The 16,664-nt window shown below is 32.1% G+C and overlaps 1 protein-coding gene across 5 annotated transcripts in view; it reads left to right on the top strand.

The window, feature by feature from the left end:
* Positions 1 to 16,664, top strand: part of LOC140040359 (diacylglycerol kinase beta-like) — a 113,979-nt gene that overhangs the window by 53,631 nt on the left and 43,684 nt on the right. For 2 of the 5 annotated variants that reach the window (XM_072086237.1, XM_072086235.1), the window contains exons 1-3: positions 4,759 to 6,293; positions 10,695 to 10,771; positions 15,047 to 15,284. In XM_072086237.1, coding sequence (XP_071942338.1) covers positions 6,164 to 6,293; positions 10,695 to 10,771; positions 15,047 to 15,284 — 445 coding nt within the window. In that variant the 5' untranslated portion in view covers positions 4,759 to 6,163. Of the gene's footprint in view, positions 1 to 4,758; positions 6,294 to 10,694; positions 10,772 to 15,046; positions 15,285 to 16,664 lie in introns of those variants that run through there. The other 3 variants (XM_072086236.1, XM_072086239.1, XM_072086238.1) reach the window with 3 other exon arrangements.

Here is a 16,664-nt window from a genome sequence, read left to right as displayed (position 1 = left end):
CAGTAGAACCATTCCTTTGAAACACTATTCAGGGGGAACCCCTATTAAGGGGATGTTTTTCTATGAAATGAATGAGGGACAGTATATGTTTTAACATTATAGCCAACCACTATTCAATGAACCTCATTATTTTATAAGGCTCTGTCTACACTATCAAAGTTTATGTGACAAAAAATGTGATGTGCCCATATATGGACATGATGATGTCATATGACTACCATATTTAAAGGAAAGGAACACCCTAATATCTTACCTAACTATTATAAAAGTAACCCTACCAACTTAATATTCAGAACAATTTATGTTTAAATCGGATTTGTAGTTTTCTAGTAAACAGGATTTTAAAGCTGTTTTCAAGACATTTGAAAATCGCCATCTTGTCCTCATGGCAGCCTGTTTGTGACGTCAGATACGGCCGACGAAAATTTTAAGATTCGCGGTTGCATTCGGCGCTTCTATTGGCTAAGCAAATCCGCTAATATGATTGGCTAATAACGCGACATGCGGTCATGCAGGCCGACGATGACACGGTATGAGCATGCGCTGGCTTGGTAAACAAACCTTCGATCGATCTTTTCTTCTGCAAGCCAATTTGTAAATCTTTCAGCTATTGTTAATCTATTGTTACTTTTATTGCCTAGCTGTTTCAAACGGGATTTGGTAGGGGAATTAACTGGCAAACCTTCCAAACGGAGGCTGTTGGTTGACGATGCAGTGTCTACTATATTTTCGTTCAACACGAGTTCTAGGCCTAGTAAGGCATACAGTACAGATACACTGGCCGCAAGTACACCATTCTTCGACGGCTTGTTATGCTCGAGAATGTTCTTCTTCTCTTCTTTTTTTCCTCATCAGCACGACGCAAAACTAACTCTCTTTCTGTATATTCTGGTTCCAAATTTTCTGAATTAAAACTCCAAACCATATTCCGAAAATATTAGGTATGTTAGGCTATTTAATTGATTTTATTTATGGTTATATCCCGCACTTCCATATCGAAATACTGTACTAAGACGATGGACGCTTGGATTTGCTTGAATGCGTCCACCTAATCTGACGTCACATAATTGCTCTTAACCTGTCAAAATGGCGCTGTTCAATTTCCGATATGTTGTCGTTTAAAAGTCTATTTTTTAACTAAATTGCTTACTATTGTACCTTGAACCATTGTAATCATGTTTTTATTACATTTATCTATAAGCACAGTGGCACATTTATACCACTACCACATCACACTTTTTTGTCAAAATAGTTTGATAGTGTGGACAGAGCTTTAGGGTGGAATCAAGGGGACATGCCTGTTTCTGTCTCAACAAGTTGAAAGTATATATTTAATTTAGGCTATAATTTAAATTTGAAAATAGAATCAACATTTGCCTATGTTCTTCAACATTATCCCAGACCTCTTTTTATACAAGTCTTATTGTACAGATCCGATCTATAATTAATAGATTTGCTCCTCATTCTTCTCAGACATTTGAAATCTTTCTGTACTGCTGGCTATTTACCCATTATTACAATAAATACAACATAATAATCTTTAATAGAAGATGTAGTAGAAATAGATCTTGGTAGATAAATCTGTAGACATCAAGTCTCTTCAATGTGAACCTTAATAGAACTATAATTTCTTTGTTTGTCTCTATATTCATATTAATATTATTGTTTGCATTTGCTTGCCATCATAGATTTCATAAGAGGATTTTATTTTACAGTATGTTCTGTTACCAGGTATACCAGATGAATGTTTTAATGATTGAAGAGTTTTTATATGTTATGTAATTAATGGTGCCTCATCATTTTATTATTATTATTATTATTATTATTATTATCACATTCATATGATAGTACAGCTATTTCTGTTTTATATTCTCTATGAAATAGGTAACATATTAGTATCAGTTATTTACATCCAACTGCAACAAACAACAATAAAATAAGTAAACATGATTAAGATGAATAAAACCATATAAAAAAAATATGTCTGGTTTCAGAAATTGTAGTTTTTCATACAAGTTTTTTTGGTTTAAAAAAAAGAATTTCCTAGTAGCCGAACAATGGCATAAAGTTGTAATTATGTATCTGTTGTTATTAACTGTCTTATTGTTTGTTAGATGTATATATATTAGTTGTAAATAGTATCAACGGCTAGAAAAATTGATCATACTCTGTCTTAAGTCTAGCCCAACATTCTGTGTTGTTATTTAATAGCTTGTAAATAATGATTTTAAAGGTAAATTCTAGATTCAAAAGTTCTATTGTTAAAAACCATTGTTAATTTACGACCACATTGATAATAGTGCTACTGTACTTATGATTCTATGCAACATAAATAAGGAAATAAAGTAGAATACAGTATCCAGACTTCAAATATGGGTGTTAAATATATTACCTCTCGTTTGTTCACTGGAAAGTGTTTTGGTTGAATTTAACATAAACCTATTACAGTGGTATTAGTTCTGTTTACCTGGGGTGTTTCAAAAACAGAGACCTGAGACTTAGGATCTCTGTTTTCGAGGATTCCTACTAAAACTTATCAATATTGCGTTAATGTGTCTCTATTTTATCGTTGGTGTCAATGCTTAGATTACTAGAAACTGATTATGATTGAAAAATTTTTTTTTTTACATTATGCAGTGGAAATACATACATGTAATATATTCCACATAAAACTTAAATTTGAAATGCCGACACAAATGTAAATAATGTGCATCTTCTATTTTTACTTTTACAAATTGTTTCAGTAATATATTTAAAAAAACTGAATGACTTTTTGGTTAATTAGTTTATTGACTGATTAATAAAATCCTTATTACTTTGAAACCTGATATTGAAATGTGATCAGTAAAACTGAGTCATATCATTCAAATAAATAAATGTGACCTTATAGAAGAATATTTAATGGAGATTTTATATTCTATATTCCATTAGAAGGCAAGAATAGATTATAACATTTATTAGTGAAGAAGAAAAAAGTTGAAGATTAATGCATCATTAAGTACATCATTGTGTGTACTGAGTACTTGTAGAACAGTTTGAGTGGAAATATTTAAATAGTGTAGAATGCTTAGGCGGAACATTTGATCAAATCTGAGTGATCTGACAGATTTAGGGAATCCTGAAAAGGTGGGGGTGGAAGCGCATTTATTGCAAAATGAGGCTTGGATTGGAAATTCAGTAATGGTCGGTGAAAATGGTTTAGGATGGCCAGTACCTTAAAAAACAGCCTCGCCCTTGATGTTGATGTAAATCAGTGACAATTTACAATTTTAGAAGTATTAGTAATATTGAAAGCAAATTGATACACTTAGTGGCTTGAGCACTTTGTATACTTACACATAATATTATCATTCATTATTATCGTTTGTATGTCAAACTGCCCGAGGATGGGTAGATTTAGTAGTAAACTACGGTAAATATAAATATTAATAGCATCTTTATACAAGAATTCCGGGGTGAGTAGTACTGTGTATTCCATTATACTGATGTCAATTAACGTGACCTAATTCTAATGACCAGGTCAATATTAATTATACACTATTGTTAGCACCTTTCTTATATGTTATGATTACTTGTCATCATGATTAGAATCGATGAGAAACGAACTGCCTTTGACCTTTATATTCTCATGAATAATTCATATATCTCAATCAAGGGTAGTGATTGATGCTATAATGAAATCTTCATCATCACAAACTTACATTTCCAAAGGACTTTATTTAAGTCCAGAAGTATATATAACTATAATGAATAACAGTTATGCATAAACATACTGTATAGGGTAAAACATACGTCCTTATGCAGAATAGTAGAATAATAGAGTATACATATTCTGTACAGGTAGGGCCTATAACAAGACGCTATATTTTAGGAAATATACATAAGTTATGTCCACTGTGATCAGCTTGACCAGTTTAAAGTGTTGATCTGATGGAATTATTCTATGTATGTAAACAAAACAGATTTTGTATTTGTAGAGAACAGATGTTTAAATAGTGTCAAACCTTACCACACGGTCCCATCATTCATAACTAACATTATTAATATATGCATTATTGTATGCAAGATAAAATAAAGTATAATTATTGCTACTAGCAAATAGAATTGTTAACAAGTTTGATAAACTGTATTATTTAAAAATATTTGTAGAATTCATAACATTTTTACTATTTTCTAAAACAAACTGTGTACAGTTAATGGGATGGAATCCCTTCTTGAAAATGGTTGAGTCCAAGAATGATATTATCAAGTAATTCATTGCAAGGATTGTATCTTGTTCCTGTGGGAGGCAGTCTGCAGAGTGCAGTACTGTACCTACCAATTCAAAGATTCAATGAGGATTAGCTTAAAGTACTATACTTGTAAATAGCAATCACATCTACTATATGACAGGCTTGAGTATTAAAAATCAACATATTTTAAGCTTACAATTCTTGTCAGGACGCCGTTAGATGGGCAAGAGGATTTCTAGGAGGATTTCAGGAAAATAATCCCTGTTATTAGAAAGTTTGCCATACCATCTTTATGATTTGATTATATATTGCAAAGGTTTGACAGATAATTTGATTTTGTTGACCAGATCTTGTATTACATCTATGTATCAGATGTTCGGAACGTCATCAGCCCAAAAGTTTGAACATACTCCATTGGATTGATTTAATAATATTGTACACGCCCTACATTCAACTATATATTTTGACAGTAATTTATTGCAGATATATATTCAAGCAAATTCTATTTAAAGACTGGGTGTTTTTTAAAAACTATTTATCCAGAATCCAGTGAAGCATTTTGTCCGTCAGTGTTGTTTTATTTGTTAGTTGACTTTTATAATTTGATCACTGAGTTGTTAAGTTTGGATAGAGCACTTGTTTGTGTGGGTGTTAATAAATGCTGCCTATTGTATTGTATTGGCCTCAATTGTCATACCACAACAGGCCTTGGATATCCTACATTGATTCAGCATTTTTTTGTCTGTGCTAGGTGTTGGCTGACTGTTCGTTGATACTTCAATCATTTTGAATAGATATTAATGAGCTATTTATCAGAGTATAAATTGCCTGCGTAAGTCATTTGCATAGACAGTCTCTACTTTGAAGGCATTTCTGTTTTCCTAAGCTGTCCTGGTCTTGTGTTTTTGTGTGTGTATCTTGCTGTCCAGTTGTAAAGGGAGTAGCACAGGTAGATACAATAGGAGCGTTGAGGTAAACACATTGCATATTTGATAGTATTTAAATTAATACAACCAATGACCTTAAAAGATAACAGAATTTTACTATTGAATAATCCTATTTCATAGTAGCAGAGACATTTGCAGGTAGACAACAGCTTCCACCAAAGCCTCACCTGGAAATAGGAAGTATATAGCAAGGTGAAATTGTAAACAATATTAACATTGTTTTATTGGGATATTATACTTGCGGATATAGCATATGATTGATTTTGAAAGTTGGCTGAAGGTGGATCAGTTCCGAAGAAGCGTAAAAATCTTTTGTCTATATAGCGCGGTTACTGGGAATATAAACACTTCTACAGTAACATTACTAGAGCACGGATTGAGCTATCAAAACTATTAAACTGAAAACAAGGGCAACCATAAGAAGTTTAGTTTCAGTCACACGTTGAAGTCATTTATTGTGGAATGTTTAACTCATTGCATCTTCAAGAAAGCATATCATGCGTTTTAATTAAGAAAACTAATTGAACGTTCAGCTTTATGAAGGTGTAAACTAATTAATAATTTGTAGCGTACACAGCAAAAAAAGGCGTTCATATCACTCGAGAATAGAGATTATGTAGGATATACCCACAAAGAGCTGACGTAATCGATCTGTTTGCGGTTATCTCGAAACTGGCAACATTCCTAAGGATTATCAAACACTACGGTTTGCATCTTTTCTATCTGAGGATGAATTGTATTTCTGAATAAAGACATCTGTATTTTGACAAACTTATATAACGCTTAAAAAATTGTTAATTTAAAAGTTAAAGAAGATTGATGTTCATATTTCTATAGGATATTCCTATTTTGACAGCTGGTAAAATATCGTCATCAAATTCTGTAAATATTATGCCAGTGATTGCATAATTTATAGACGCATATTTTATATACGTATATACATTAGTGGTATCTTCAACGATATCTTTGGTATTACCTGTTAAAATGTCAAAACTAGCAGAAATGATGGAGAAGGATGGTTCTATAGTGAAACCACTGTTTGTGCCATGCATGAGCGCACTTGTCATGACCTTAGGCAGTCAGGTCAGCGATGTTGTAAAGACTGTTCATTTGGGTTAGTATAACATAATCAATTATTTGATTTATTCAAGTTGCTTATTTGGTTACAACAATCGTTATGTTCCATTTGGAGATACGATGTGCATGTCAAAACTTAATAAGTTGTATGTCTAATTAGCACAAAATTATACTTAATAAGGAGTTATCTTCTTCAAGTACTGTAAATTATTGAATACTAAACCAACATTTATTTAAAACGTATGTAAAAAAGAACGAGATTATCATAGATTTTATAATATTATTTCTTGATACATTTATAAATATTCCTGTACAAAGTTTAACTTATATTTTCAATCGAGATTTAGATGTAGATAAGTGTGATTTCAACTGAAACAAATTCCACAGTGCAACGATTTGTTTGTATTATTCCATTTTGTAAATGATGACAGACTGGAGGTATTGTACAATGACACGCTGCACTGGAATTACGTCAGAATAACTTTCTATCAAAAGAGAACCTTGGGTTGCCCTGCACGTACAGTAAGTATGTGCAAAATACCTCTACTAATAAACACAAGGTAAAACCTTTATAAATATGTGAAACTAGCAATATTCCATGTCTAATTAGAGCCTACTGTAGAAATCAGCTTTTTTTATAAACTGTTTATAAGTATTTTTTCAATCAAATAAACTTTAGGATTATTAGAATTGTAGTATTGTATAAAATTGCACTCTGTACAGGAAATCTTTGAAATAATACATCAGACTGGGTAGTAGAAGTAATTCATAATAATAGTAATAAAATATAGAATGGATTACCCTCTCCTACCATTCATCCAACATACTAATACTATTCAGTACATCAATCATAATACTACTATTAATACAGTACTACATTTAATACAGTACTACATTTTATAAGGTTTTTTATGCTGAAGTATGTTTTGTTTAGACTTTTCTACATTTTGATGGCATATCTCCAACCTTAGTGTTTTGGGTCTTCTCTTGTCTTAAACCATTGCCTTAAGGTCATCTTGTGTGCTGTACCTCTCTCTTCATTCCATTCTTCTACTCTTAATCAAGTTATCCTCCTTCATCCTTTCAATATACTGTATCCAAACCATTGTAACTTGGTATTCTGCACATAATGCTACATACAGTACATAAACTTGCGTACGTTTTTGCAGTGTAAAGAAAAGATAAATAAAACAAATAGATATATTTTTCCACAATTGTTGTTCTTTTAACTGACAAAAAAACTATCTATTTTTACTAATGTTTCATTATTCTTTGCAGTACTTGTTACTTTAAATGAAATGTCTCCTTAAATCCTTAATGAAAAATTGATAAAGTTCTTTAGGACGTTTAATGAGAAATAAATGAATATTTGTTTGAAGTAGACCTAATGAGGAGTTGATAAACATCTGTACAATTTAACGATGGATAAAAATCTATATAAGATTATAATGACTATTAGATTGGTGTTAAAACTTATTGAAGGCCTAAATGACATTGGAGGTGAGATTTCAACATGCCAAATAGGATGAATAATTGTCCCACATTCAAATAAAGGATATTCATTCATCGTTATGAATTTACATAGCTTTTATGTTATGCTTTTTAATCTTGCAATTTCGTAAAGTACTTTGGAAAATATGTTATTGTAGTATGTTGAAAACTATAAATAGATATAAAAATAGTTTTAATATAATAGAGTCTGTATGTACATTACACGCAAACTATATTGCATATTGCAACTATGCCAAGTTCTGAGTTGGGGTAGTTTCAATAGCTATCATAACAGAAATCTTTAAACATGTATAGGCTATTGCTATATGCATGAATCAAGGTATATTATAAATTTCCATAAATACATTCTAGAGCCTTGTATTGTTTGGTTTGATAGCACTTTTAGTGGTTTGTCTTAAAATATACAGTAGATAGAACCTCTATTAACTAATAGTGGTGTCACATGTCCGCTGAATAGGGGTCGATTAGACTTGCACCAAGTCTCTAGTTTTGTCTTTTTTTTCCAGTCAGCGTTTTGATTTTCTGATTATTCATACACCGGTGTGTACCAACATGTTTATCTTTTAACCAATGATCCTAAAAGCTGTTTTGAACACTTTTTCTAATCTAATGTAGTCATCGTCACAGTACAATTTTAGCCCTGCATAAATTAAAAAAATATTCAAACCCTGTACATGACATTTTTTCCATTTAGCCTTTTATTGTTCATACAGATTGATTCATAGTTGATTCCTTAATTCATGTTTTGTACAATAGTAGTCATAACTATTGTATATTGTCAGTTAAATGCATAAATACTGTACCAGTATTAGTGTTTGCAGTATTATAGATAATGATCTGATGTAACAGGATGTACAATGCTGGCTGTCATGCCGCGTGTAAACGTGATAGAAAAAAAAATGTGGTTTTCATCCCTAAAGCTTAATCGTAGATTTAGAATCCTTCACATGATCTCAAAATAATCGGAGCTTTTGTAAGTTCACATTCTTGATAGTAAATTTTACTTCAAACTGTAAAATTAATAAACATAAATATTACAATTGCTTTTAGGCTGGCCATATTCATTTTTATTGGTAGTACTGTAGCTATATCCTAGAAAACTTTGAATCATGTTTCTGTAGTTTCCTAACCCCAATGATCCTCACTTTACCTGTACAATCATGAGTAAATAGTCATAGATATTAATGGTGAATAAACAGACTAAATATGTAAAATTATCCATAAATGATTACTAAATTAAGTAAAGCTACAGTACAAATTAGGAATAGGTGTGACATGACTAGAGAAGGAAATCAAAGAACAGAAGCTGAGAATTTATGTCATCACATTTGACACCTACAATGACATTTGACCTACAATGACATCACCTGATGTGTGTTACTGACAATGTGCACATGGTACAGTACCTGTCACATATAAATGTTTTAGTAATGTTCTACCATGCCAGTTGTGAATTACGTGTAGATCATTTATCAATTTCACTCCAGTAAGTCCTTACTGAAACGTGTCTTTCCTAGTAAAGTAACTCGCTTCACTGAATTTAAACTGTGAAATATTTATTTTAAGATACCATAGATTGAAAATGTTGTATTTTGTAAAAAAAAATTGTTTGAAGGCAAGCTCGAAGTCAGTATTGATGATAGGTTCATCAAACTGTATGACATAATCACATCATCGTTATATTATATAATAATGATGATGTTAGTCATAAAATAAAGTTACATTTGAAACTTTATCCTCATTCTTTACTGCTATTTTTATGACATAATTCAGTATAAGGAATCTTATGTCATTAGTAATGATACACAAAATGTGTACAATATTGTTATTAATGCCATATAGAATACATTTTATATCGCATTTTATCGTTATCTATTGCACCTTATTATCTTGTTTCAACAGCCTACTATTTTATAGTTCATTTTATAACAAATTTTGTGATCCAATTCAGTTTAAACTAAACTAGGCTTCTCTTTATTTCATCACTGTGTAAGTTTTTGATAATATTAAGGAATGCAAAAACAAAAAACATTCACAATTAATGATTGATGTATTCATTTTATCAAAATAGTTAAAATAGGGAAGGTTAGAATTCACAAAGATTTATATTAGGGCTTGGAAAATGAAGGGCTTTTCCTGTAAAACAAAGATGTCATTTGTCATTTTATCCAATGTATTAAACATGTTTTTATCAAATCAAACGAGAGATACTAAACCATAAACAATTATAGAATACCTTGTAGGGATAATTTCTTTCTTTTGAGTAGAGTCATAAAAATGTTTTAATATCAAAGATGCTTTGTAAGCGATGTAATGACATCAAGTTAGAATAGATATGCTATGTGGTAATTGTACATAACAATATAGTTCACTTTAAAGTACATTGCTTTTTATAGTACACACTCTTGGTTCATTCTCTTTTATTTTTTTTATATTCATTTTTATTCACATAGCCTGTCCCATAAAGTTTCTCGTTTACACAACATAGTAGTCCATTTTTTTGTGTTAACGATACAGATTAGCGGATACAGTATCTGGTCTGTGAAAACATATGTAATACAATAAGTATGTAAATAAAAAAGCAATAAATACATAAATAAGTCTGGGACTTAGTAATAGTAATTCATAACATGCGTTTTTTATCATGTACAATATGTTACAGTTGAACCTCCGTGAGCGGCCAACTCCCGTAAGCAGCCATCTCCCTTAACGGCTGCATTTTAAAAGCCTGTTTGTTCTTCCTATCTTTTCCCGGTCCCGAGGGTGGCCGCTTACTGGAGATTCAATTGTAATATTGTTTTAATTTTGGAAAGAAGTTACTTTTATTACAAGATCAGGTTGCATTCAAGAGTCCAAGTGTGTGATTCCTCTTTTTGGTAAAAGTATCCATTTAAATATTTTAAATAATTTTATTTTATCTTTTTAGATTCTCATAAGACACTGAAAGATGTACTGGAAGAATTCAACGGGGATGGGGCTTTGTCGAAGTACAACCCAGAACAGGTTAGTTACCAAGTAAAATAGTAAAAGTTATATGCAAATTGCTTGATTTTTTACTAGCCTTAAATAGTCAATTGGAAGTCCAAATGAAAATTTACCCGTTTATTTTGTCTTTTTATTAACAATACATCTTTAAAATTAATTATGATTTTAAGTTGTTTTTTTAATATTAATTATATTTCAATGGTGCATGAAAATGTCTTTTATATAAACATAAACCATAGATCCTTGTTCAGGTGTTTATGGATACAATAAATACAGTACTATTTACTACCTAATATAATTTTGTGGGAAACGGACTAGTTCAAGAAAATAAATTTCCAAGAGATTCCCTTTCAGGCTATTTATCTATTGCTAATTATTCAAATAGGGAAAATGTAATGTAATGTAGCATCAAGTCATGTACATCTAACATATGTTTTGCTACATATTTTTTAAGAGGTAATTATAGAGAATGTATTAAAGGGGATACAGGATAAGGAGCTATATTGAAGCTGCAAGCTGACCATATCTAGCTTTGAACAGTTAAACTATACAAGGAGTGACAATGAAGATATAATAGATTATTAGTGTGCCATATATATCATTTCAATAAATGATAATAGCAATTTAATTGTACTTTCAACACAATAAATAATGGCCTTCGATTGAAAGCTAAAATGGCTCTCAAAGAATATATATTCAGTGAAAATAATTAAATTTAATGAAATCCAATCTTGAGAAGCAGTGGTGGACAATGCTTAATAATAAAGGTCATTTATTATATATCAAATTGTTATATTTGTAATTTAAAAATAAACTATTTAGAGAAAGTCTATAATGTGATTGGAATAGCATCCATTATTGACAACAATTCATCCACTTCCGTAATGATACCCAGTATGATGGATATTTGACATTTTCCACCCAAAAATTAAGTGCACAATATATACACAAGTCATTAATATTTGTGTACTTATGTAATTGTAAAATCAGGAAAACACTTGGTGACTCATTACAGTATGTCTTAAGAATTCGTATATCTTTATGTCATTAGCATTTCTTTTTGATTTTATGGTATGCTACTGATATATTGACCTTTGGTAACAAAAAACAAACCTTTTTACGATTTACATTTGTCATGTTTTATCAACTTGTCTGACGTTTCTTGTAGATGAAAGGTTATGGGATTTTCTGTTTCCATAAATCTGTGTGATTTGCTTCTTATGTTTCAAACTACAAATCATACACAAGACTCTGAGAGTAAAATGGCTGCAAGGGAGTTGCACCATCTTGTTGTGTCATTTAGAAAGATAGTTTACTATAATGTCCTCATCCTTTAAGCAATAGCAAGATGGCTACAAGGGAGTTGTTGAACCATCTTGTTGGTCATTAAAAAAGATAGTTTAATTTAATGTCCTCATCCTTTAAGCAAGAGCAAGATGGCTACAAGGGAGTTGTTGAACCATCTTGTTGGTCATTAAAAAAGATAGTTTAATTTAATGTCCTCATCCTTTAAGCAAGAGCAAGATGGCTACAAGGGAGTTGTTAAACCATCTTGTTGGTCATTAAAAAAGATAGTTTAACTTAATGTCCTCATCCTTTAAGCAAGAGCAAGATGGCTGCAAGGGAGTTGTACCATCCTGTTGGTCAATAGAAAAGATAGTTTAATTTAATGTCCTCATCCTTTAAGCAAGAGCAAGATGGCTGCAAGGGAGTTGAACCATCTTGTTGGTCATTAAAAAATATAGTTTAATTTAATGTACTCATCCTTTAAGCAAGAGCAAGATGGCTGCAAGGGAGTTGAACCATCTTGTTGGTCATTAAAAAAAATAGTTTAATTTAATGTCCTCATCCTTTAAGCAGGAGCAAGATGGCTGCAAGGGAGTTGCACCATCTTGTGTCGTTATAAAAAATAGTTTACTATAATGTCCTCATCCTTTAAGCAAGAGCAAGATGGCTGCAAGGGAGTTGAACCATCTTGTTGGTCATTAGAAAAGATAGTTTAATTTAATGTCCTCATCCTTTAAGCAGGAGCAAGATGGCTGCAAGGGAGTTGCACCATCCTGTTGATCATTAGAAAAGATAGTTTACTATAATGTCCTCATCCTTTAACCAAGAGCAAGATGGCTGCAAGGGAGTTGAACCATCCTGTTGATCATTAGAAAAGATAGTTTACTATAATGTCCTCATCCTTTAACCAAGAGCAAGATGGCTGCAAGGGAGTTGAACCATCTTGTTGGTCATTAGAAAAGATAGTTTAATTTAATGTCCTCATCCTTTAAGCAGGAGCAAGATGGCTGCAAGGGAGTTGCACCATCTTGTTGGTCATTAAAAAAGATAGTTTAATTTAATGTCCTCATCCTTTAAGCAATAGCAAGATGGCTGCAAGGGAGTTGAACCATCTTGTTGGTCATTAAAAAAGATAGTTTAATTTAATGTCCTCATCCTTTAAGCAAGAGCAAGATGGCTGCAAGGGAGTTTCACCATCTTGTTGGTCATTAAAAAAGATAGTTTAATTTAATGTCTTCATCCTTTAAGCAAGAGCAAGATGGCTGCAAGGGAGTTGCACCATCTTGTTGGTCATTAAAAAAGATAGTTTAATTTAATGTCCTCATCCTGTAAGCAAGAGCAAGATGGCTGCAAGGGAGTTGCACCATCCTGTTGGTCATTAGAAAAGATAGTTTAATTTAATGTCCTCATCCTTTAAGCAGGAGCAAGATGGCTGCAAGGGAGTTGCACCATCCTGTTGATCATTAGAAAAGATAGTTTACTATAATGTCCTCATCCTTTAACCAAGAGCAAGATGGCTGCAAGGGAGTTGAACCATCTTGTTGGTCATTAGAAAAGATAGTTTAATTTAATGTCCTCATACTTTAAGCAGGAGCAAGATGGCTGCAAGGGAGTTGCACCATCCTGTTGATCATTACAAAAGATAGTTTACTATAATGTCCTCATCCTTTAAGCAAGACCAAGATGGCTGCAAGGGAGTTGCACCATCCTGTTGGTCATTAGAAAAGATAGTTTAATTTAATGTCCTCATCCTTTAAGCAGGAGCAAGATGGCTTCAAGGGAGTTGCACCATCCTGTTGATCATTAGAAAAGATAGTTTACTATAATGTCCTCATCCTTTAAGCAAGACCAAGATGGCTGCAAGGGAGTTGCACCATCCTGTTGGTCATTAGAAAAGATAGTTTAATTTAATGTCCTCATCCTTTAAGCAGGAGCAAGATGGCTGCAAGGGAGTTGCACCATCCTGTTGGTCATTAGAAAAGATAGTTTAATTTAATTTCCTCATCCTTTAAGCAGGAGCAAGATGTCTGCAAGGGAGTTGCACCATTTTGTTGGTCATTAGAAAAGATAGTTTAATTTAATGTCCCCATCCTTTAAGCAGGAGCAAGATGTCTGCAAGGGAGTTGCACCATCTTGTTGGTCATTAGAAAAGATAGTTTAATTTAATGTCCTCATCCTTTGAAAGAGGCATTAAGTTATTGGTTCCATGTTCATAAAAAGCATTCAATACAAAGAAAATGGGATCCTTTTCTAGTTTATTAATTTTCTTTTGGGGATTTGTTCTCAGTTCCAGATCTCCTACAATTGATCTATTGCCTCATCCTTTGAGAGCGGCATTAAGTCATTGGTTCTATGTTCATAAATAGCATTAAATACAAAAGAAAATGGGGTCCTCTTCCAGTTTATTAATTATCTTTGGGTGATTTATCTACAGTCCCAGATGTCCTAGAAGATTGCCTCATCCCTTGAAAGAGGCATTAAGCCATTAGGTTCCATTTTTGTTAAAAGAGTTCGGTACAAAAGAAAATGGGATCCTCTTCCAGTTAATTAATTATCTTCAGTCCCAGATCTCCTAGAAGATTGCCTCATCCTTTGGAAGAGGCATTAAGCCATTGGTTCCATGTTTGTTAAAAGAGTTCAATACAAAAAAAAAATGGGATCCTCTTCCAGTTAATTAATTATCTTTAGTCCCAGATCTCCTAGAAGATTGCCTCATCCTTTGAAAGAGGCATTAAAAGAATTCAATAAAAGCCACCATTTCCATGTTCATAAAAAGCATTCATTACAAAAGAAAATGGGATCCTCTTCTAGTTTATTAATTATCTTTGAGAAAGTCATCTTCATTCCCAGTTCTCCCATTCACACTACTCATAACATTTCAATTCAAGAATATGTTAAGTGACTACCATGGAACAGCACAGGGCTTTATAGACAGCTTATAGGACCTTCACCTTATCCCAACTACAATCATACAGCTAATATTATTGTTTTATTTATTTATTTTAGCCCATTGATTACCAAGGGTTCAAGCTTTTTATGGAAACATACCTTGATGTGGACATGCCAGAAGACCTGTGTAGACATCTATTCTTATCCTTTGTCAAGAAAGCGCCATCAACGCCTGCCGTGGCTGCTCCAACAGAAACTAAGGGTAAGGAGATGGACACGATGGGTCGTGTCATTGCAATGACCGCCCAGACGATGTGTGCCCCGATTACAGCTACCAGTGCAACCCCCATACCAGGTGAAGGCAAACTTATAAAGACCAGGTGTTTTGTACTTGTCAATTTAGTTGACTGGGGCAATGTACCTATAATAATAATAAACAATATTTTGTCCAATTTGAAGAGTATGCCAATAAGTGTGGATAGCAAAAGAGTTTGCCTGCTAATTAGACAATCCCTGGGTTTTACGGTGTGCTAGAAGGGCTAGGTAAAAAAAGTCCTACTGTTGTGTGGTTGAGAGTTAGATTAACTGTAAGATTACTGTGTCGCCTGCCCACGACAGGTGTAATAAACGGTTTAATATTGCTAGTACTCCAAATTTCCCAAGGTTAATGTCCAGTCTACAATTGACAAGTACTAAACAATTGCTTTGCTTCTTTTAATACTTTTTTCCTCTTGTAATGGTATTCTTTCCAGTGTGCTATGAGTAAAAGAAATCTAATTTAAAATCCTGAAATGCTATTGAAATCTAATTATTAAAAAATAACGAATATTGTGCCACACTCTCGCAAACAGGCAATTTTGTTCCAAGACGAAGTCTCAATTTGTGTCTGGCTTATGTCTGCTAAATTAAAAGTGGTATTTAGATTGTCATCGAATGAAAGTCGTTTTTAATAAATAGCGCATTGGAACTCGTATTTCTAAAACCTTTTGCATGTTGCACATTGAATGTTCTTATCTCATCCATGGTTACTAATTATGCACCTATTTACTTCCTAACTTTTCACATTGTCTTCAGCTTTTAATATTTTATACTGTACATTTACAATAATTTATAATAATAGTATACCTCCTGGTTTTAAAAATCATATTGTTTATTATAAAATAGAAACATTTTTGCAACAACATTTATTATATTAAACCATACAGAGGTGAAGCAAAACAAGCAATTGTGAAATAAGAATTAAAAGTTCACTAAAATCGAGTCTCATTTTATGTAAATTTGAGAAAGAAAGTAAATCGATCAATCAATTTTATGTAGGAAAATAAATTTAAAAATCTATTTTTATTACAAGCAGTTGTAAGTCATTAAAAATCAGTAGAATTCCTATTTTATCATTTACAAGTACAGACTTATCTTATGATGAACGGCATGCTTCACCTCTGTCAAACAATAAGTGGGATTATTATCAATGTTATTGCAAAAGTTTATAATTGAAAATTATACCTGGAGCTATAAACCTTTGAAATTATTAACCAACATATAGAGGCCATCATTAATTTAATCATTTTGAAATTTAAACCTTCAACATTAATTACTGAATAATTCAAATTGGAAACATCTGATTAAAACATTTTTCTTTAGTCCTATATATAGAGACAAAAATCTTCTGAATACTATTAGAAAAATATATAGAAAAATTGCGAGATTTGTTTAGAATCAATATATATTTGATAAT

Source organism: Antedon mediterranea, chromosome 2 (genome assembly GCF_964355755.1).
Source record: "Antedon mediterranea chromosome 2, ecAntMedi1.1, whole genome shotgun sequence".
Lineage (NCBI taxonomy): Eukaryota > Metazoa > Echinodermata > Crinoidea > Comatulida > Antedonidae > Antedon > Antedon mediterranea.
Note: the sequence above shows the minus strand (reverse complement) of the source record. Positions and strands in the feature narration are given on the sequence as shown.